The 23,858-nt window shown below is 34.0% G+C and overlaps 2 protein-coding genes across 4 annotated transcripts in view; both read left to right on the top strand.

The window, feature by feature from the left end:
* The first annotated feature begins 1,594 nt into the window (after positions 1-1,594).
* On the top strand, positions 1,595-8,582 carry LOC133668221 (disease resistance-like protein DSC1). 2 transcript variants are annotated; one of them, XR_009833653.1, is made up of 8 exons: positions 1,595-1,945; positions 2,301-2,851; positions 3,199-4,288; positions 4,399-4,698; positions 4,781-6,145; positions 6,239-6,892; positions 6,988-7,548; positions 8,252-8,582. XR_009833653.1 is itself a non-coding variant. In XM_062087993.1 (7 exons), exons 2-7 carry the CDS (start codon positions 2,373-2,375, stop codon positions 7,483-7,485), a joined length of 4,386 nt encoding a protein of 1,461 aa, XP_061943977.1. In that variant the 5' UTR covers positions 1,595-1,945; positions 2,301-2,372; the 3' UTR covers positions 7,486-7,785. The 2 variants fall into 2 exon arrangements, 1 of the variants encoding a protein (XP_061943977.1); XM_062087993.1 differs by lacking the exon at positions 8,252-8,582 and having other exon boundaries at positions 6,988-7,785.
* A 3,713-nt stretch (positions 8,583-12,295) lies between these two features.
* LOC133668591 (disease resistance protein RPV1-like) overlaps positions 12,296-23,858 on the top strand; it is a 30,666-nt gene continuing 19,103 nt past the window's right edge. The window contains exons 1-7 of one of the 2 annotated variants that reach the window (XM_062088541.1): positions 12,296-12,562; positions 12,920-13,470; positions 13,804-14,893; positions 15,004-15,303; positions 15,401-16,858; positions 16,944-17,578; positions 17,694-17,820. In XM_062088541.1, coding sequence (XP_061944525.1) covers positions 12,992-13,470; positions 13,804-14,893; positions 15,004-15,303; positions 15,401-16,858; positions 16,944-17,578; positions 17,694-17,727 — 3,996 coding nt within the window. In that variant the 5' untranslated portion in view covers positions 12,296-12,562; positions 12,920-12,991 and the 3' untranslated portion in view covers positions 17,728-17,820. Of the gene's footprint in view, positions 12,563-12,919; positions 13,471-13,803; positions 14,894-15,003; positions 15,304-15,400; positions 16,859-16,943; positions 17,601-17,693; positions 18,149-23,858 lie in introns of those variants that run through there. The other variant, XM_062088540.1, reaches the window with a different exon arrangement.

The raw sequence follows: 23,858 nt of genomic DNA, 5'->3' as shown, positions 1-23,858 counted from the left end.
TATAAAAAAATTATTTTAATATATTTTTAAATAAAAAACACCATTTATTACCATATTAAAAATACATTTAGCAATAATAATATAAAAATGAGATTAACAAAGTGTGTGTAAATTATACACGTGTTGACTTTATTTTTCTTTTAATTGTAAGAAGAAAAAAACATGAAAATTTGAACATCAAATCAATTGATAGATGGATAGGAGGACAAAGAGATTGAGGGTGCAGCTAATTAGGGGTGTTTTGGAGTGAATTTTAAATTATTTTTTTATTAAATTATATATTTTTTAGTATTTTTTAGTATTTTTACTATGCAGTCCACGGTAAGTGCAGTTCACAATCAAAGGCATAAAAAAAAACTTAAGGCATCAGACGAGAACTACTTAGAAAAAATTTTAATATTAATAAACTAAATTAATTAAATAAAATTAAGTAAAAATAAAAAATAAAAAATAAAAGAAAAAAACTAAATAGAAAGAAATTTAACATCAACAAACTAAACTAAACGAAAAAAAAATAATTAAAAAGAAAAAAAAGCAAAAGAAAAATTTCCAGGTTAACTTGTCAAACCAGGTTAAGCCGTTAAACCCGGGATCTGTGTCATGAATGTCTGGTAACTAAATAAAAAAAAGGTGAACATTAACAAATTGAACTAAATGAAAAAAAATTAATTAAAAATAAATAAATAAATAAATAAAATCCGGGTTAACTTGTCAAACCATGTTAACCCCTTAAACCCAGGATATGTGTCATGAAAGTCTGATAACTAAATAAAAAAAATAACATTAACAAACTAAATTAAACAAAAAAAATTGACGGGTCAACCCAGAATTAACTGGGTTCACCCGTGAAACCAGGTTAACACGTAAAACTCGGGATATGTGTTATGAAAGTCTTATAACTAAATAGAAAGAAATTTAACATTAACATTAATAAACTAAACTAAACGAAAAAAATTAATTAAAAAGAAAAAAAAAAGGAAAAAAAAAATTTCTGGGTTAACTTATCAAACCAGGTTAACCCGTTAAATCCGAAAAACGTGTCATGAAAGTCTGATAACTAAATAAAAAAATTTAATATTAATAAACTAAATTAAACAAAAAAAATTTGTTAAAAGAAAAAGACAAAGAAAGAAGCAAAAAAAAAATCCCGAAAGACAAAAAAGCAGTTAAAAAAAATCAGACAACTTAAAAAAAAAAAACTAAAGCATCAGTGTTTTGCTGTGGATTGCACAAAGAAAAAAAAATTCTGGGTTTACTTGTTAAACCAGGTTAATCTGTTAAATCCAGAAAACGTGTTATAAAAGTCCGATAACTAAATAAAAAAAATTTAACATTAATAAACTAAATTAAATAAAAAAAATTTGATTAAAAAAAAAACAAAGAAAAAAGGAAAAAAAATCCCAAAAGACATAATAAAAATAGCTAAAAAAATCAGACAAGTTAAAAAAAAACAAACCTAAAACATTAAGGATTGATGTTTTTTCATGGACTGTACTCGGTGTTTTATTATGGATTGTACTGGACTGCACTATATAATGCACGATAAAAACTAATTTCTTTTAGTATATGTTACCATTACAATTAATATTAAAAAAAGAAAAGGAAGAAGAAGATCTGCAACATATCATCCCTTTAGTTATTTATTTATTTTTTAAAAGGAAGCAAGGTCCCCTGAGAGATGGAGGAAGTGTGAGGGCCAGCCAGGGTTTTCTTAATTTGCCTTGTGGAAAATCATGCCATTTCACTCCGATGCGGCCAAGGAAATTACCACGAAATTACCTCTGCTAACCTTTTAACTTTAACAATTATAACATTGCTAGATTACCTCTTCTAAGCTTCAGTCCTCAGCACTTTACTCATAAGCTAACCTTTCCGATTGCTGCAATTTGATCGTTAAAGTCACCAAGTAGGCGGACTCCGACCACCTCATAAACTCCATAGAGAGGTAACCTTTGCCATTGTTGCTACTGATTCCGTGCATTTAGTCTTTTTTGTTTTCATCTTTTCAGCAACAATATTAATTGTTACATGACATCAACATTAACACTATATGAGTATGATAATTCTTCCAGCTGTAATTCTTTTTGCTCAGCTAGTGACTGTTCTTGCAATGAAAGTAATAGCAAGCTAGCATTGGTAGCAAGTGACGAGTGATCATATTAAGATAGATCATATCCATCGTTAAGAGTTTGAGGAATTTTCTGATAACTATATGTTGTGTGGGTTCTTGTACTATTAGACTTCAATTTCTCTTAACGAATGTTCAGCTGTTGAAGTGGGTGCTCTTTGTTTGTCTCTAGGAGAAAAAGGAGACCAGTTATTGATTTCGATTCTTAGTGATTGAGTAAGACACGATCTTGTAACTCTCTGATATGGCATCTTCATCTACTGTTGCTCATAAATGGAAGTATGATGTGTTCCTTAGTTTTAGAGGCAAGGATACGCGCAATAATTTTACCAGCCATCTCTATGATGCTTTGGGTCGTAAGAAAATCAAGACCTTCATTGATGATGGGCTTGAAAGAGGAGAAGAAATTACCACTACCCTTCTGAAAACGATTACAGAATCTAGAATTTCTGTAGTAATTTTCTCCAAGAACTATGCATCTTCCCCGTGGTGTGTGGATGAACTGGTGACAATACTTGAATGCAAAGAGACTTATGGGCAGATTGTTTTACCGGTCTTCTATCATGTGGACCCATCTGAAGTTGATGAACAGACTGGGAGTTATGAAAATGCATTTGCCGAGCTTGAAAAAAAATTTAAGGGGAAGATGGACAAGGTGCCAAGGTGGAGGGCTGACTTGACATACGCAGCCAGTATATCTGGATGGGATTCACAGGTTACTAGGTAACTATAGATTCTCATCTTCAACCTTTTTTTTCTGGAATTATAGCAATTAAAATTTCTTGAAGTTGATAATCATATTTTTGGATTCAGAAGCATATGTTTTGAGCTTTATAATATTTTAATGTGACTTCTAAATGTTACCAAATGAGCAGTTTAAAGTATAGTTTTTCCATGCATCTGTAAATTTAGAAAAAGAATTACTCGCAAGTGATTGGGATTAGATTTCACATGTATGTAGTGTTATAATGTATGGCCATTGGAATCCGTCACACAAGTTCCAAACTCAAGAAAAGATTGTGTTTCTTTGGGGTACTATTTGACATATCTGTTCGCCTCCATGTTGGCAGGCCTGAGTCGAGACTCGTGGAACAAATAGTGCATCATATTTTGAAGAAATTAAATCATGCATCCTCAAGTGATTTGAAGGGCCTGGTTGGAATGGATTCACGTATGAAGCAAATCGAAGCCTTATTATGCACACAGTTACCGGAGGTTTGTTTTGTAGGAATTTGGGGCATGGGTGGTACTGGTAAGACAACCATTGCTGGAGAGATTTTCAACAAGATCGCAAGGGATTATGAAGGTCACTATTTTCTTGCAAATGTGAGGGAATCAGAAAGGAATGGAGGATTATCTCGTATGCGAGATGAACTTTTCTCTAAAATAACAGAGGAAGAAAATCTACATATTCGCACTCCACGTATTGGACACCCTTTCATTAAAGACAGGATCTGCCGTAAAAAGGTTCTGATTGTTTTCGATGATGTGAATGATGTAGATCAAATTGAAATGTTACTTGGAGGATGTGAGTCGTTTGGTCCAGGAAGTAGAATTATCCTAACATCTAGAGATAAACAGGTCCTTAAGAAATATGCAGACAAAATATTTGAGGTTGAGGGACTGAATCACCGGGAAGCTCTTCATCTCTTTAGTTTGCATGCATTTAAGGATAACCAGCTCCCATACAATTATATGAAGCTGTCTGTGAGGGCAATAAATTACGCTAAAGGGAATCCATTAGCTCTTAAAGTCTTAGGTTCCTTTCTATTTGGCAGAACGACTAAAGAATGGGAAAGTGCATTGAACAAGGTTGAAAAACTAACTCGGCAAAAAGTTCATAGTGTGTTGAGAATAAGTTATGAAGCACTTGATAGTGAAGAGAAGAGTATATTTCTGGACATTGCATGTTTCTTTAGAGGGCATCAAGTTGATTTTGTAAAGCGGATACTAGAAGGCTGCGGTTTCAAAACAGATATTGGATTTAGTGTTCTCATTGACAGGTGTCTCATTAAAATTTCAGATGACAAGGTTGAAATGCATGATCTTTTGCAAGAAATGGCCCATGATGTTGTTCGAAAAGAATCTCTTGACGTGCTAGGAGGACAAAGCAGATTGTGGAGTCCTAAAGATGTATATCAAGTGTTGACCAATAATCTGGTGAGATTCATATACACGAAAGTTTTCCTTTTCATATGCAATGCAATATGTTTGTACTAGTAAGTTTAAAATCTTACTTAAAACTTCGTTTCTCCTTCACTGGTTTTCAGGGAACTGGAAAAGTTGAAGGGATATTCTTGGATGTTTCAAAAATAAGAGAAATCGAGTTGAGTTCTACAGCCTTGGAAAGGATGTATAAACTTAGACTTCTAAAAATTTATAATTCTGAAGCTGGAGTTAAATGCAGAGTGCACCTTCCTCATGGCCTCGAGTCTCTTTCCGAAGAGTTGAGGTATCTCCATTGGGATGGATACCCTTTGACATCTTTGCCTCGCAAGTTTTGTCCAGAGAACCTTGTTGAGCTTAACCTATCATCTAGCAAGGTTAAGCAATTGTGGAGAGGAGACCGGGTATTTTAAAATAACTTTATGCATAGTTCTTTCTTTCAAATTTTGTGTGTAATTTCTTTCTGTTGATTTCATTCTGCTTCAGAATCTCATCAATTTAAAAGATGTCAACCTCAGCAATTGTGAGCACATAACTTCCCTGCCAGACCTTTCAAAGGCCAGAAACCTTGAGAGAGTGAATCTTCAATTCTGTACAAGTTTGGTTAAGGTTCCTTTATCTATACAGCATCTGGACAAGCTTAATGATTTAGATTTGAGAGGCTGCACAAGCCTAATCAATCTGCCCAGTAGAATTAATTCAAGATGTCTTAAGAGTCTTAACCTTTCTGGTTGTTCAAATCTCAAGAATTGCCCAGAGACTGCAAGGAAACTGACATATTTAAATTTAAATAACACTGCTGTTGAAGAGCTTCCCCAATCAATTGGGGAACTCAGCGGACTTGTCGCGTTGAATTTGAAGAACTGCAAACTCCTGGTGAATATTCCAGAAAACATATATTTGTTGAAATCTCTTCTAATCGTCGACATCTCTGGCTGCTCATCTATCAGCAGGCTTCCTGAGTTTTCGAGGAATATTAGATACTTGTACTTGAATGGAACTGCAATAGAAGAACTGCCATCTTCAATTGGTGATCTAAGGGAACTCATTTATTTAGATCTTTCCGGTTGCTCAAGTATCACGGAGTTTCCAAAGGTTTCAAGAAAGATAAGGGAGCTGTATTTAGATGGGACATCAATAAGAGAGATTCCCTCTTCAATTGAATGTTTGTTTGAACTTCATGAATTGCACCTGCGAAACTGCAAACAATTTGAGATTCTTCCAGGCAGCATCTGTAAGTTGAAAAACCTGCGAAGGCTTAATCTCTCAGGTTGCCTCCAATTTAGGAGTTTTCCAGAGGTTTTGGAGCCGATGGTATGTTTGAGATATCTCTATTTAGAACAGACAAGCATAACAAAGTTGCCTTCACCGATTGGAAATCTGATGGAACTTGCCTGCTTGGAAGTGGGAAACTGCAAATATCTAGAAGACATCGAAAGTTTGAGACGCATGAATTCAGATTGTTTGCGTAAGCTAAGTCTAGATGGTTGCAATCTATCGGAAGTGCCAGACAGTCTTGGTTGTTTATCGTCACTGGAACTGTTAGATCTAAGTGGAAACAATTTGAGGAGTATTCCTAGAAGCATCAATAAACTCTTGGAGTTGCAATATCTAGGAATAAGGAATTGCAAGAGACTTGAATCATTACCGGAGCTTCCACCACGGCTATCAAAGTTGGATGCAGACAATTGCGAGAGTTTGAATTATCTAGAATCAAGCTCATCAACTGTAGTTGTGGGGAACATTTTTGAATTCATTTTCACTAATTGCTTGAGGTTGCGTGGGATCAATCAAATCTTGGAGTACTCATTGTTGAAATTTCAACTTTATACCAAAAGGTTATACCATCAGGTCTGTTTCTCAAACCTCTGATATACATCTTTCTTTTTTTCTTTATTTGCCACCTTTCAGTTAAAAAAAATGCTATTTGAATTGTGTTAGCAGCTGCCCGATGTTCCAGAAGGGGCATGTAGTTTCTGCCTCCCTAGAGGTGTCTCTCCGGAGTGGCGTATCCATCAAAGTTGGGGATCTACAGTAACATGCCAGCTGTCTTCACATTGGGCTAATAGCAAGTTCTTGGGTTTCTCTCTTTGCGCTGTCATTGCATTTCATTCTTTCAGCCATAGTTTGCAAGTTAAATGCACATATCACTTCAGCAATGAGCATGGTGATACCCATGATCTCTATTGCTATCTCCATGGTTGGTATGATGAGAAGCGCATTGACTCAGATCACGTACTCGTGGGATTTGATCCCTGCCTGGTTGCCAAAGAAGATTATATGTTTAGTGAATACAGTGAAGTTTCAGTTGAATTCCAACCGGAAGATATCAACGGCAATCTCTTACCATTAGAATTTTGTCAAGTGCACGAGTGTGGGCTCCATCTACTGTATAAAGATGGGATACATGATTTGATCATGCCAGACTACTTTCGTTTTTATTCTCTAGATCGAGATGGATTGGAAGCAATGTTCCAAACCAAGAGAGAAAGGTTCCAAAGCACGAGTTGGAAGGATTATTATGCCATGCGTTTGACCCATGAATTTTTGGGTTCCTTATTGGAATTTCGACGTTATTCCGGAGAGTTACACCGTCAGGTCTGTTTCTCAAACCTCTGTTATGCTTTTTTCTCTTTTCTTCTCTATTTGTCATGTCTCATTTTAAAAGGATGCTATTTAAATTGTGTTAACAGGAGGAGCCCGTTGTTTCAAAAAGGGTACCTAGTTTCCGCTACCATGGAGATGTAACTCCGGAGTGGTTTAGCCATCAAAGTTGGGGATCTACAGTAACATGCCAGCTGTCTTCACATTGGGCTAATAGCGAGTTCTTGGGTTTCTTTCTTTGCGCTGTCATTGCATTTCATTCTTTCAGCCATAGTTTGCAAGTTAAATGCACATATCACTTCAGCAATGAGCATGGTGATACCCATGATCTCTATTGCTATCTCCATGGTTGGAATGATGAGAGGCGCGTCTGCTCAGAGCACATATTTGTGGGATTTGATCCCGGTCTGGTTGTCAAAGAAAAGGATATGTTTAGTAAATACAGTGAAGTCTTAATTGAATTCCAACCGGAAGATATAAACGGCATTTTCTTAGCATTAGATGTTTGTCAAGTACGCGAGTGTGGGGTTCTTTTACTGGATGCCAAAGATAAACATGGAGTGGAAACAAGGTTGCAAACCCATTGAGCAAGGTTGCCAAACCTTGAAGCAAGGATGGAAGCCCACAGAACAACATTCCATGCCGTGAAGGTATATTTAATGTGACACTTGTGTTTTATGGTAAAAATAATTTAATAATTATTTTGACAAGGATATAGTAGGGTGAATTGCTGCCGAGTCCAAAAAAAATTGAAGATGACAATTGGGTTATTCTCTTATTTATTTTTATCAGCGATGGTGTTCATTCCATGTACCAATCAAAGATTAATGTATTCTTGTTTCTCTTTTGCATAATTTAACAAACCTACTTATCTTTGAGGGCAAGTACATATCTTTTAGAGAAAACTCTAGTATATTATTGTTGTTGTTAAAATTTAGACCTTGTAGTTTAGCAAAATTAATGATTTTTACTAGAATTGACAAAGGCTAATTAAGTCATTTGCTAACGAAATATACCTTCTTTTCTCATTTGTTTTTTTTTTTCATCCTATGTACTTAAATTTTTATTTTTATTAAAAAAATAAAAAAAAATATGAAATTAATAAAATAAGATTATGTTATTTATAGATTTAAAATCATAGGGATTAAATAATTATATTTTAATATGCTTTTATTTTCTTGCAAGCATTTTTTTTATTTTAATATTGTACTTTTCAATGTTAGCATAGAATGGAAGGACCGTCATTATACTAATATGTCTCTATGTTTTCAAACATATTTATTATGTATTTCCATGATATCTTTTTTTTAATATATCATTTTAACATGTTATAATTAACTCTCTTTTTTTTAGTTTAACATGGGTGTTCGGGTCAGCTTGCGCGTACGTCGACTAATTCCACGGGCCCTGAAGTTAACGACCATGTAAGCTTCCAGTGACCATCATATGAGCAACCACAGGGCTCGAACCTGAGACCACAGAGAGAGCAAACTTTTTAATTTCAAACTTTTACCACTAGGCCACCACCTAGATGATTGATATAATTAACTCTCTTGTTATTATTAGTAATAGCTGCTACTATTACTAAACTGAGTTATAATAATCTTTTGTACTCTATTTCGGATGAAGATTTTGTAAGGCCCCATCTCCTAGTAGTCTTTTCCGTTCTCGACACTTGTATAGTTATTGCGGTTAAAAATAAATAAAAAATTATAATTATAATTATAATTCTTGAAAAATATATGTTTGATTAAAATTATTATAAAATAATTTTATAATAAAATAAATAAAAAATAAATTTTTATAAATAAAATTCAGTGTAAATGTAGAGATTATTTGTCTAACTAAATGTTTTTTTTATAAATAATAATAATAAAAAGTTATCAAAATACTAAAAGATCTCAAAAAAAAAAAAAAGAGAGAAAAAAAGAAAGATAGGGTTGTAGTTTTTCAAGCAAGTTACTGTTCTTTACTCTCTAAAAACTATACTTTTTGGAAACCTATCTATATATCCTCTTTTTCTCAATTGTACTTTAAAGATACTTTAATGAAATGTTATTGAAATATTAACTTAATTATCTTGTACATATTTATATTTTACTATTTTTTTAAGAAATATATAAACAAATAATGAGTATCGAATATCTGAATTAAGCACAACTAATTCTTTGTAAAAATAATAAATTATCGATTAGGTGTAATTTAAAAGGATAATAACAACGTTAAAATCACTCATTTTAACTTTCTTTAATAATATTGGCGACATAAACATATAGGTGTGGGGTGTGCTGTGTTTTATTATAGTTTATCACTTAAAGTGTAAGAAATTATAAAATATGTTAATTTTCTTTTACCAATGAAGTATCTGAATTCAGACGAAAGAGGTATTCATAAATTATGATTGTCAATTTGTTTAATAAAAATGTCTGTGAGGATCTTTGTAATTAGATTGGAATTTTATAAATGTTCATCCATATCCAAATCCTAATTTGTTCAGCTCAGATTTAAGAATCTATTATATTTATCATTCTGTTTTTTTTTTTTAATGTTGTGTTCACTAGATTCAATATTTTCTTTATATATTGAACTGGGTAGCAAAAGGTAAGCCCTGCCTATTTTGTTTTTGTCAATTAAAATGATATTATTTTGATATAAAAATAATAATTAATAAGTTACAATTGAATTTTTAATTAAATCTTGTCGGATTAATCATGTCATGAGATCAACCCACTAGAATAGCCGAATCAGCTAAATTTTTAACTATTTTTATTGTTTTATAAACACGATCTAGTTCAGCTTCATATTAATAAAGTCTCGAATTAACCACCAAGCAGGCCGGAGTTTAAAAGACAAGAGCCGATGGCCCACGTGGTCTCGGGGGCAGCAGTTATTTTAGTTGATGCTTCACAATTCTATTGAGTTTTATTATGAATTCTTACATAACTTTAGGTTTTTATTTTTTATTTTTTAACACTGGTAAGTGGTGTTATACTTTTTTTAGGCTGTTTCCAGAGGTGGAGTGGAGCCGGCGCATTAGAATTGGAGGACCAAATTAAAAATAAATAAATTAGAAAGGGTAAGATTTAAAATTTAATAATTCTAGAGCTAAAATTTATAATTATTTAAGAGAGGCAGGGAAAAAAAATAATTTTTGCATGACTGAGGCCCCTGCCGGCCACTCCAGTTGTTTTTGTTAGACAACTAATTTGAAACCACTTGTTTATTCTAAGAGAAAGTGATTGCATTTCTTTGAAAGTTTTTTAAAAATATATTTTCTTAAAAAAATAAGTTAATGTTTTATTTTAGTGTTTTTTTTGGTAATTTTGATATACTAATATAAAAAATAAAAAAATTATTTTAATATATTTTTAAGTAAAAAATAATTTTAAAAAATAGCATATATTATAATATTAAAAATACACTTAGCAATAATAATATAAAAATGAGATTAGCAAGACGCTTATTGTGCGTATTATACAATATTGATTTTATTTTTCAATTAATTGTAAGTATAAATAAACATGAAAATTTGACCATCAAATTAATTGATAGATGGATATTAGGACAAAGAGATTATTACGAGGGTGCAGCTAATTATGGGTGCTTGAGAGTAAATTTTAAATTTTTTTATTAAATTATATTTTTTTAATTTTTTTAAAGTGTTAATATTAAAAATATATTTTAAAAAACAATCATTACTACTCCAATACTCTAAACAGCCTTAATTTATAAATTGAAAAAAGTTTAGGTAGGTTATATAGGATATAATTGACATAATTAAAAGTTAGGAGGGCATTTTTGTTAAAAAGTATTATTTAGTTGAAAATTCTTTGAGATGCGCAGTTTTCATTAACTTTTTGCAGGGCGGAGAAAATCTGGGAAACCATTCCCAACATGTTTTTCACGACATGGATTCAGATCTGGAAAAAAAAAAACACTTTTCCTTTTTTTTTTTTTATTGTATTATTTGAACATAATTTTATTTTCATATTTTTCTAGAATAGTGAAATATTGCTCAATTGCTTAACGAGACCATAAGATCTCCTGTTTAGGTGGATTGAATCTGTGTGGGACTTTTAGTTTGGAAAGGCCCAGACATAGGCCCAAACTATATATTAGGTGCATAATAATGTCCTAATTAAGCAGGCCTTTTAGTTTGGGCCTATGTTTATTTTCTAAACCGGGCTTTCCCATGACGTAGCCTAGGGAATGCTTTTCCACGTTATGATGTGAGAGACCTAATTTTTTAATAATCTAAAACAATATATTGATATTATTGTTTTTGTTGAAAACAAAAATATTTTATAATTATTAAAACAAGTTAATAAAAAATATTAAAATACTATATTTATATTTTGTGTGATTGAAAGCTTAAAAAATCATAAATGTAATACAATTATTTTTAGAGTACATTTAAAAAACTGAAGACAGGTATAGTGAAAGATACTTTTGAGACAGGTCCCCAATCCTCATCCTATAAAGTGCTACTCTTTGCTACTGGCGTAACAATACCACTTGTTTTGCTCGAGACTTCTAGCTAAAACCCCATTGGGAACAAATGATGACTTTACCTCTGAAATTCCAGGATCAGTTATTATAACTTCTCTTTTCTTTTTTATCAGCCTATGATAAATGCCCAAAGTCATAAAAATAAAAAAAATGGGCAATTTCTTTAGTATGTTCAAGCAAAAAACATAAATGGACATAATTCAAACTAAATATTTCTTTAATCTTCAAATTTGGTTATTTAAGTTATAATTATTTGAAATCAATAAAATTGAAATTGGCTTTCCCAAACCGAGAATTAACCAAGAGATTAAACAGTTAAAGGACTAAAATAAAAACAGGACATGAACTTCCCCCTAACCATACAAATCAATCCCTGTTCTTGACAAAAAAAAACTAAATATTCTTTTAATCTTTAAATTTAGTTATTTAAATTATAATTTTTTAAAATCAATAAAATTAAATTTTGCCAAGTTTAATTGAATCTTCATGAATAATTTATTATTATTATTATGGGAAAAGCTAAGAGAGAGAGAGAAAAAGAGCAAAGGGCTCCGCCCAGTGTTGGAAAAAAATATTTTTTAGTACAAGAATGATATATTTTTTTAATGAATGCAAGCTAAAAGCAAATGACTACTCAATACATATTTCCAACATATATGTATTGGAACACCCAAAATTTTCTATATTTCCTATCAATCTAATGAGAATTAGTTATGATATGTATATCTTTGTTTGCAAAACCCAAAACAAAGGTTGAAATGGGTTAAGATTTTGGAGGGCTTTTAGGCTTGGAAGACCCTAACAAATTACTTTGGGAAGCCAATCCATTGGGCACTTAAAAAGAAAAAAAAAATCATATTTGGATAGTATTTGGCCGATGTATTTGGTATTGACCCCAAAGTCTTCTCAAATGCTCCTGTTTCTTGATCAATAATTGGTATTGACCCCAAAGTCTTCACACTTTCACAGATTTCTTGATCAAACTATCTTTCATTTAGATAACGATGAGATTAGATTGTCTGTAAGAATTTACTTGAAGGAGTAGGAGAAGACAATAGACAAGAAAAACCGTCTCTCATCATCAACAATATTCAGCTTCTTCTTCGTATTGTTTGCTGATGGAAAACACGAGTCAACTGGTCTTATGATCTGTTGGTAAGTCTTTCTGGATCATGCGTCTTCTTTATTTAAGATTATTTATAAAAGTTTGATAAGTTTGTTTCATGAAAGTTTGATAAGTTTGTTTCATGAGCATATTAATTCTTCCATCTGTAATTCTTTTGGCTCAGCTAGTGACTGTTCTTGCAATGTAAGTAATAGCAAGCTAGCATTGGTAGCAAGTGACGAGTGATCAAATTAAGATAGATCATCTCAAATTAAGCTATATCCATCGTTAAGAGTTTGAGGAATTTTCTGATAAATATATGTTGTGTGGGTTCTTGTACTCTTAGACTTCAATTTCTCTTAATGAATGTTCAGCTGTTGAAGTGGGTGCTCTTTTTATCTCTTTAGGAGAAAAAGGAGAGCAGTTATTGATTTCGATTCTTAGAGATGGAGGAAGACACGATCTTGTAACTGTCTGATATGGCATCTTCATCTGCTGTTGCTCGTAAAAGGAAGTATGATGTGTTCCTTAGTTTTAGAGGCAAGGATACGCGCAATAATTTTACCAGCCATCTCTATGATGCTATGCGTCGTAAGAAAATCAAGACCTTCATTGATGACGGGCTTGAAAGAGGAGAAGAAATTACCCCTGCCCTTCTGAAAACGATTGAAGAATCAAGAATTTCTGTAGTAATTTTCTCCAAGAACTACGCATCTTCTCCGTGGTGTGTGGATGAACTGGTGAAAATACTTGAATGCAAAGAGACTTATGGGCAGATTGTTTTACCGGTCTTCTATCATGTGGACCCATCTGATGTTGATGAACAGACTGGGAGTTTTGGAAATGCATTTGCTGAGCTTGAAAAAAATTTCAAGTGGAAGATGGACAAGGTGCCAAGGTGGAGGGCTGACTTGACATACGCAGCCAGTATATCTGGATGGGATTCACAGGTTACTAGGTAACTATAGATTCTCTTCTTCAACCTTTTTTTTCCTGGAATTATAGCAATTAAAATTTATTTATAGCAATTAAAATTTCTTGTGCATATTATAGTTTATGTTTTTCTCCTGTAAATCATTTGCGCTTCATAGTTCATGAAAACTAACTTCCATCAACAGCTAATGGACTTGCACCTTAATGGTACAATACCGAAGGGGGAGATCTTGAGTTCAAAACCTCACCTTTGACAACATTTGCTTATAATAAAAAAAGATTCACCAGTTTCTTATAGATTTTTCATTCGACGTAAAGATACAATTTGAGTTAAAGATGCTTCTTTCATTTTTTGCAGTCCGGAGTCCAAACTAGTAAGAGAAGTTGTGCAAAGTATCTGGAAAAGGTTAAATCGTGCATCCCCAAGCAAATTAAGAGGTCTGGTTGGAGTAGATTCACGTATTGAGAAAATCAACAATTTACTATCTACTGTGCCATCAGATGTACGCACAATAGGAATTTGGGGCATGGGTGGTATAGGCAAGACAACTATTGCGGAAGCTTTCTTCTATAGCATCTCAAGTCAATATGAAGGCTGCCACTTTCTTCCGAACATAAGGCAGGAATCAGAAAAGGGTCGATTAAATGATCTACGAGATGAACTTCTTTCTAAACTACTGGAGGAAGAAAATCTTGGCGTTGGCACACCACATATAGGACCTACTTTCATCAGGGATAGACTCTGCCAAAAGAAAGTTCTCCTTGTTTTGGATGATGTGAATGATGTACGACAATTCCAGCATTTAATTGAAGTGCCTCTGATTGGTGCAGGAAGTGTTGTTGTTGTAACATCAAGAGACAAGCAAGTACTTAAGAATGTAGCTGATGAAATATACGAGGTTGAGGAATTAAACTCCCACGAAGCTCTTCAACTCTTTAGCTTGAATGCTTTTAAGGGAAAGCACCCCCCAAAAGCTTATATGGAGTTGTCAATCACGGCAATAAATTATGCCAAAGGGAACCCATTAGCTCTTCGAGTTTTGGGTTCCTTCTTATTCCGCAGAGAAAGACATTTTTGGGAATCTCAATTAAATAACATCGAAAGCTTTCCCGAGCTGAACATTTGCGACTTGCTGAGAATAGGCTTTGATGCACTCCGTGATAATAACACGAAGAGTATATTTCTGGACATTGCATGTTTCTTTAGAGGGCATCAAGTTGATTTTGTAAAGCGGATACTAGATGGCTGCGGTTTCAAAACAGATATTGGATTTAGTGTTCTCATTGACAGGTGTCTCATTAAAATTTCAGATGACAAGGTTCAAATGCATGATCTTTTGCAAGAAATGGCCCATGAAGTTGTTCGAAAAGAATCTCTTAACGAGCTAGGAGGACAAAGCAGATTGTGGAGTCCTAAAGATGTATATCAAGTGTTGACCAATAATCTGGTGAGATTCATATACACGAAAGTTTTCCTTTTCATATGCAATGCAATATGGTTTTACTAGTAAGTTTAAAATCTTACTTCAAACTTTCTTTCACCTTCACTGGTTTTCAGGGAACTGGAAAAGTTGAAGGGATATTCTTGGATGTTTCAAAAATAAGAGAAATCGAGTTGAGTTCTACAGCCTTGGAAAGGATGTATAAACTTAGACTGCTAAAAATTTATAATTCTGAAGCTGGAGTTAAATGCAGAGTGCACCTTCCTCATGGCCTCGAGTCTCTTTCTGAAGAGTTGAGGTATCTCCATTGGGATGGATACCCTCTGACATCTTTGCCTAGCAATTTTCGTCCACAGAACCTTGTTGAAATTAACCTATCATGTAGCAAGGTTAACCAACTGTGGAGAGGAGACCAGGTATTCTAAAATAACTCCATGCATGCATAGTTCTTTCTTTGAAATTTATTGTGGTATGCACGTGTAATTTCTTTCTGTTGATTTCATTTTGCTTCAGAATCTCGTCAATTTAAAAGATGTCAACCTCAGCAATTGCGAGCACATAACTTTCATGCCAGACCTTTCAAAGGCCAGAAACCTTGAGAGATTGAATCTTCAATTCTGTACAAGTTTGGTTAAGTTTCCTTCATCTGTTCAGCATCTGGACAAGCTTGTTGATTTAGATTTGAGAGGCTGCAAAAGACTAATGAATCTTCCCAGTAGATTTAATTCAAGTTTTCTGGAGACTCTGAACCTTTCTGGTTGTTCAAATATCAAGAAGTGCCCAGAGACTGCAAGGAAACTGACATATTTAAATTTAAATGAGACTGCTGTTGAAGAGCTTCCCCAATCAATTGGGGAACAAAGTGGACTTGTTGCGTTGAATTTGAAAAACTGCAAACACCTGGTTAATCTTCCAGAAAACATATATTTGTTGAAATCTCTTCTAATTGCTGACTTCTCTGGCTGCTCATCTATCAGCAGGCTTCCTGATTTTTCGAGGAATATAAGATACTTGTACTTGAATGGAACTGCAATAGAAGAACTGCCATCTTCAATTGGTGGTCTAAGGGAACTCATTTATTTAGATCTAGTTGGCTGCAACTTGCTAAAGAATCTGCCGAGTGCGGTTTCTAAGTTGGGATGCCTTAAAAAACTTGATCTTTCCGGTTGCTCAAGTATCACGGAGTTTCCAAAGGTTTCTAATACTATAAAGGAGCTGTATTTAAATGGGACAGCAATACTAGAGATTCCCTCTTCAATAGAATGTTTGTTTGATCTTGCTGAATTGCACCTGCGAAACTGCAAACAATTTGAGATTCTTCCAAGCGGCATCTGCAAGTTGAGAAAACTGGAGAGGCTTAATCTCTCAGGTTGCGTCCAATTTCGGAATTTTCCAGAAGTTTTGGAGCCGATGGTATGTTTGAGATATCTCTATTTAGAACAGACAAGCATAACAGAGTTGCCTTCACCGATTGGAAATCTGATGGGACTTGCCTGCTTGGAAGTGGGAAACTGCAAATATCTAAAAGACATCGAATGTTTTGTTGACTTGCAATTGCCCGAGAGATGCGTGGATTTAGATTCTTTGCGTAAGCTAAATCTAGATGGTTGCAGTCTATCGGAAGTGCCGGACAGTCTTGGTCGTTTTTCGTCACTGGAAGTGTTAGAACTAAGTGGAAACAATTTTCAGACTATACCTATAAGCATCAATAAACTCTTTGAGTTGCAATATCTCGGATTAAGGAATTGCACGAGACTTGAATCATTACCGGAGCTTCCACCACGGCTATCAAAGTTGGATGCAGACAATTGCGAGAGTTTGCATTATCTAGTATCAAGCTCATCAACTGTAGTTGAGGGGAACATTTTTGAATTCATTTTCACTAATTGCTCGAGATCGCGTTGGTTCAATCAAATCTTGGCGTACTCATTATTGAAATTTCAACTTTACACCAAAAGGTTATACCATCAGGTCTGTTTCTCAAACCTCTGATATACATCTTTTTTTCTTTGCCACCTTTCATTTAAAAAAGATGCTATTTGAGTTGTGTTTCCAGCTGCCCGATGTTCCAGAAGGGGCATGTAGTTTCTGCCTCCCTGCAAGTGCGACTCCGGAGTGGTTTAGCCATCAAAGTTGGGGATCTACAGTAACATTCCAGCTATCTTCACATTGGGCTAATAGCCAGTTCTTGGGTTTCTCTCTTTGCGCTGTCATTGCATTTTATTCTGTCAGCTATGGTTTGCAAGTTAAATGTACATATCACTTCCGCAATGAGCACGGTGATAGCCATGATCTCTATTGTTATCTCCATGGTTGGTATGATGAGAAGCGAATCAACTCAGCACACATATTGGTGGGGTTTGATCCCTGTGTGGTTGCCAAAGAAGATTATATGTTTAGTGAATACAGTGAGGTCTCTGTTGAGTTCCAACTGGAAGATATGAACGGCATTCTCTTAGCATTAGATGTTTGTGAAGTAAATGAGTGTGGGGTTCGTCTACTGTATGAAGATGGGATACATCCCTTTGATTTGATCATGCCAGGCTCCTCTCGTTTTCATCCTCTGGATCGAGATGGATTGGAAGCAAGGTTCCAAGCCAAGAGAGCAAGGTTCCAAGCCAATAGAGGGGAGGATTCTTCTATCATGCGTTGGACGTATAAATTATTGGATTATGAACTTTATTCTGAAAGGTTCGGATTACCCCGGCATGTGGTCTGTTTCTTAAGCCTCTGACATGCTTTTTTCTTTCCTTCTAAATTTGCAATGTCTTGTTTTAAAAAGATGCTATTTGAATTGTGTTAACAGGAGGCATCTAGTTTCTACCTTCTTGGAGATGTGAGTCCGGAGTGGTTTAGCCATCAAAGTTGGGGATCTATAGTAACATTCCAGCTATCTTCGTATCGTGATAGCAGCGAGTTCTTGGGTTTCTGTCTTTGCGCTGTCATTGCATCTTATTCTTTCAGTCGTGATTTGGTAGTTATATGCACATATCACTTCCGCAATGAGCACGGTGATAGCCATGATCTCTATTGCTATCTCCATGAGAAGTTTGATGAGAGGTGCATCTACTCAGATCTCATATTTGTGGGATTTGATCCCTGTGTGGTTGCCAAAGAAAAGGATATGTTTAGTGAATACAGTGAGGTCTCAGTTGAATTCCAACCGGAAGATTTTTACGGCAATCTCTTCCCATTAGATTGTTGTCAAGTGGTTGGGTGTGGGGTTCGTCTATTGCATGCCAATGATGGATTGGAAGCAATGTTCCAAGCAAATGTTGCCAGACAATGACATGATATGGGATGATGGTTTTGACGATGTTACTCTCCCGGTAAAAAAAGAGAAGGCATAATTAATATGACACTTGGGTTTCACGGTAGAAATAATTTAATAATTATTTTGACAAGGATATAATGGGGTGAATTGCTGTCCAGTCCAAGAAAATTTGAATGTGACAATTGGGTTTTTCTTTTATTTATTTTTTATCAGTGATGTATTCTTCTTTCCCTTTTGCAAAATTTGACAAAATCCAATCTTTTAGAGACAACTTTAATATATTATTATTCTGTTAAAATTTAGTCTTCCTAGTTTAGCAAAGCTAATTATTTTTTATTTAAGTTATTTGGTAATTAAGTTATTTGGTAATGAAACACACCTTCTTTTTTTTTCGATATTTGTTTTTGGATCCTATGTACTTAAATTTTTATTTTTATTTTTTAAAAATTAAAAAAGATATAAAATTAATAAAATAAGATTATGTTATTTATAGATTTAAAATTATAAAGATTAAATAATTATATTTTAATATGAAAACAACCTTTTATTTTCTTGCAAGCATTTTCAGTCATCACAAGATTCCAAAGACATGGGCGCGAATGGTTCCGTGTTTCCGCGGATGCCTGTATCTCCATCGTCGGATTCTCCTTTTCTTTTGGGTTCTGCTCATCAAAGGGCAAATTGATGGTTCCTTTCCATCATTTTTTCTCTCTTTGGCTTCGAGTTTTTTTATCCATGGTTGAATGATTTAATCACAACCTAAATCATGAAATAAAAAAATAATCTTGATTATAAAATTGTAATACATATCCATAACAATTTAATCTGAACTCGATAAATATCAATCTAACCAGATCCAATCCAAATAAATAAACTTTTTTTAATATTATTTTACATAACGAATAAAATATAAATATTATCAAAACTGACTTAAAATCCAACTCAAACCTAACTCAAGATACATACACTTATTATTTAATATATTTATACATACTTCAAATATTTTATTTTTTATTAAATATTAAATAATAGTCAAATAATGAATACCTATATAAATATCTAAAACTTAATATATAAAAGATCAATATCTAAACTTTTTACCTGATAACTGATAAGTAATGTATAGGCTCATCCATACATATCCCTGCCATCAAGAGAAAAACAATTTAATTGTTGTGGACTTTTTTATAATACAGAAAATATATAATTTGTGTATGCTCATTAAGTTTGTTTCACATGATAATAATATTCTCCATCAACTAGGATGATAATGTTTTAATATTTTTTAAATGTTAACTTGGTTTAGTTTGAACTAGATTTGATTAAATTATTAAAAATTTGATAATAAATTTTGCCAGGTCACTATCTTATTTAACTTGGTTTATAATATATCTTTATGTTTTCAAATATGTTTATTATGTATTTCCATGTTATTTTTTTTTAATATACTAGTTTAACAAGTTTTACCAATCAACTTGATAAAATTTCATTTCATATTGAAAACGCTCTTACACTACACAAGAGCATGATTTTATTTCTTTGAAAAAACTGAAATTTTTATTTCTAAATTCTTTTATTCTTAAGTAATTTTGAAATTTTAATTTTTTAAAAACATATAATCAATTTTAAGCAAATATTTTATGATAAAATGCTTTATCAAAAATAAATATTTTTTCATTTAAACATATAAAAATTTCAAACAAACAATAAAGGTTGCTAGTGTAGTCAAAATTAATTTTTAAAATACTTTTTGTTTATAAATATATTGAAATAATTTAAATTTTTCAACAAATATTTCTAAGTTTAAACATATAAATATTTTAAGCAAACAGTCTAGGGTTTGTTTGCAAGTATGGTAAAAATTATTTTTTAAAATATTTTTTGTTTAGAAATATATTGAAATAATATATATATATATATTTTAAAATTATTTTTGATATCAACATGTCAAAATAATTTGAAAATAAAAAAATAATTTAAAAAAATAAAAAAACTTAATTTTTTTTAAAATTTTAAAATACAGGTTTTTTTAGCTCTTCTTTTAATGGTTACATCTCATTTTTTTTTTATTCAGGTTTGCATTATTTTTATGGGTATTTGATATTCTCATATTGACTATATTCACAATCACACATGTGAGTTTTTAATAGTTGCTTTTGAGATTTGAAAGAAACTTGGATATATGACAATTCATCATCGTTATTTTAATTATTAATTATTATCTCAAGTTAATCTTTGATGCTTTAAATTAAGAAAATAAATTAATAATATAATTTTATAATTATATTATTAAATTTGGCTCTAGATTATATTAAATTAAATAATTTGTTGAGATATTAATAGTGTGAAAGTTTTAGTTAAGAGAGAGACCAATGACATTTGACATTTTTTTTCAGATTTTAAAAAATATTTTTGAGTACATATATATTTTAACAAATGATAATATTGTTTTTGAATGATCTGAAAATAATAAGATATATTAAAAAAAATTAAATTTTATACAAATTATTTTAATTTTTTTAAAAGAAATGTCTCCTTCGCCAGTAAACTACTTGACCAATAGTTAGGAATTGTCTTCCCTTTTAGCTTTGGTATCCATTTTCCATGGAAAAGATCATCTTGTGACGTTCTCAATCTCTTGTTGGAAACAAGAATCAGTGTTGTTTTTCTTCTATGGTTTCTTGGCTGACTGAAACATCAAACAAGAAAGTTGCTGCCGAACCCCTCTTACTGTCTTTCCTGTATCCACTCTGTAAGTCCAAACTCTTTGCTTCTTTCCACTTTGTAGTATTCAAATTGATGCTACCGTTTGTTTTAATTATCAACTCTCTCTGGGTTTATTGATTGAGATTGCATGTTTATTTGATAAATGAAGCGTACTGTAAAGCTCCAAGTCTCACGGTTTGCCTTTGAGTTTAGCTGAATGAAAGATTTATTTGCTGAGATTTAAGTAAAAAAGTTATGTTCTTATCAAATTATTGAGCGTAAGCCTACATTTGAGCATGGTTTCTAACTTTCTAGTCCATTAACAAGCCGCAAGTATTCCCATTTTGTCGGCATTTTGGGGTGGAAGGATCTGGTGATTTTTGTTGAATATTAAACTCAATCTAGATGGTCAAGAAAGGCAATCACCAGCTGCCACTGACCAGCCGCCACCGACCAGCCGCCAGCCGCCAGCCGCAACCGCCAGCCGCCTTCACACCACCGTCCACAGCCGCCTTCACATTTGAAGGTTGAATTATCTTGTTTTGAATTCGTGTATAAATAGCAAGCTGAGCTTATGCTATTATGTGTGGGAGAGTAGAGAGAGTAGAGAGAAATACTAGAGAGAAAGAGAGGGTGTGTATTATTAGACTTGTTGTGTTTATTTTGCTCCTGTAAGCTTTTCTTCTTGAAATAAAACTTTGTGTTTTATCCCCTCTGAGTGTTTCAAAGCCACCACCAGTGGTTCCTCCCACCAACAATTGGTATCAGAGCCACGTTCGTCAGAAAATAGAAGTATTTTCTAGGATAGCCGAATTTTCAAAGTTGTCAAAAACAAGTTTTGATCATTCCACCGTGTAGAACTCATCCATACGAACTCACTGCCGCAAAAATCAGCTCAATCGGACACCAGGGTGCTCCACACGCGCCACCTGAATATTCGGAACTGTTTGCCCACGCGCATCTCACGCGCCCCGAGGTAGACGACGACTGAGCCACACGCGCGCCATATTTGAGCCTTTTAAGCCGCGCCGAGCCGAGCCGCAAGCCAAGCCTCCAGCCGAGCCGAAGAATATTCCCGAGAATATTCCCTTGTCAAGCCGAGCCGCTATTAGCCGAAGCCGAGCCGATAGAATATTCCACATAATATTCCCGGTTCAACCCAGCGAACCGCCCGACGCCCAGAATTGGTTTTTGGACCGGTTCACCCATTTTCTGACCCGATTTCTACAAAGTCAGACCGGTTCCCGACTATTTCGACCATTCCGGATCGATCTACAGTGTCCGTTTTGCCAAATGCAACTCCCAGAAGGAGATATAGTCATTAAAAGAGCAAAATGACTACAGAAAGTACACAAACACTCATCCCGAAGCTGACCAAAGACAACTATGATAGTTGGTGCATCAGATTAAAGGCATTCCTTGGTTCACAAGAGTGTTTGGAGATTGTACACTATGGTTATGATGAACCAGAGTCCAAAGAAGAAGAAGATGCTTTACAAGAGGCACAGAAGCAAGCCCTAAAAGTCAACAGAAAGAAGGACAACAAAGCAAAGACCATCATCTACCAAGGTCTTGATGAAGATACATTTGAGATCATAGCTTCCGCTGAAACATCACATGACATATGGGAGGCTCTCCAACAAAAATACAAAGGTGCCGACAGAATTAAGAAGATTCATCTTCAATCTTTGCGAGGTGAATTTGAGTTATTGCAAATGAAGTCCTCGGAGTCTATTTCTGATTATCACACAAGAATTATGGTGATAGTCAATCAGATGAGGAGAAATGGAGAAGCCATCATAGATTCTCGAATTACTGAGAAAATTTTGAGATCCCTAGATCCAAAATTTGATTTTGTTGTTGTCACCATTGAAGAGTCCAAGGAAGTGGACAAGTTGACAGTTGATGAGCTTATGAGTTCTTTGCAAGCTCATGAGCAGAAGATTGTAAAGAGAAATGGAGATAAGGCCATCGAGCATGCCTTACAAGCAAAGCTGTCTCTCAAGGACAGATATGAGCAAGGGGAGACTTCAACAAGTGGATATACCACTCAAGCAGGAAATCAACAATCCAGAGGAGGATTCCAGAGATTCCAAGGAAGAGGTTCTTGGAATACAAGCTTCAGAGGAAGAGGTGGCAGAAATACCACCAGAGGAGGTAGAGGACAACAAGCATTCACTCCTAGAGAAAGAGGAGGCGGTTACAATAACCGTGACAAGAGGAATATCCAATGTTATAGTTGCAATCAATTTGGGCACTATAGCACTGAATGTCAAAGGAAAGCTCCGTTAGAGATACGTGAGCAAGCCAACTATGCAGAGAAGGATGACAGAGAAGAAGCTGCATTTCTTGTCCAACAAGAACTTGGCGAGAAACAGGAAAATATATGGTATCTAGATACTGGAGCCAGCAATCACATGTGCTGCTACCGAGAGTTATTTAGTGATCTAGATGAGACCAAGCAAGGTCTAGTTACTTTTGGAGATACCACAAAGGTTCCATTCAAAGGTAAAGGCAGCATCCCAATCAAGTTGAAGAACGGCGATTCCAGCCACATCGCCAATGTCTATTATGTCCCAGCCATAAAGCAGAACCTGATCAGCTTAGGTCAACTTTTGGAGAGAGGATATACTTTTTACTCGAAGAATTGTCATCTAACAATTAGAGACAACAATTGGAGATTAATGGCCTATGTGAAAATGTCCAAGAATAGGATGTTTCCTTTGAACATCCAGTATGATGCAGCAAGGTGTTTGAGTGCCATCACCAACAGTGAAGAATGGCTTTGACACCTGAGGCTTGGACATCTGAATTTCACAAGTCTGAAGATGCTAGCAAGCAAGAAGATGGTCAAAGGTTTGCCTCACATTGATCATCCAGATGAAGTCTGTGAGAGTTGTGTCCTCAGCAAACATCACAGATCCAGTTTTGCCAAAGAAGTCAGCTGGAGAGCAAAGAGGCCACTGGAGTTAGCGCACACAGATGTGTGTG

The sequence above is a fragment of the Populus nigra genome, chromosome 11 (assembly GCF_951802175.1).
Source record: "Populus nigra chromosome 11, ddPopNigr1.1, whole genome shotgun sequence".
NCBI classification, from domain to species: Eukaryota; Viridiplantae; Streptophyta; class Magnoliopsida; order Malpighiales; family Salicaceae; genus Populus; species Populus nigra.
This window is presented reverse-complemented; position numbering and strand designations above follow the sequence as displayed.

Excerpts from the sequence above, each read along its gene's own strand:
- LOC133668221 (XM_062087993.1), top strand. The coding sequence starts at position 2,373 with ATGGCATCTTCATCTACTGTTGCTCATAAATGGAAGTATGATGTGTTC. Across the intron at positions 4,289-4,398 it reads AAGTGTTGACCAATAATCTG|GGAACTGGAAAAGTTGAAGG; the intron begins GTGAGATTCATA and ends ACTGGTTTTCAG. Across the intron at positions 4,699-4,780 it reads AATTGTGGAGAGGAGACCGG|AATCTCATCAATTTAAAAGA; the intron begins GTATTTTAAAAT and ends ATTCTGCTTCAG.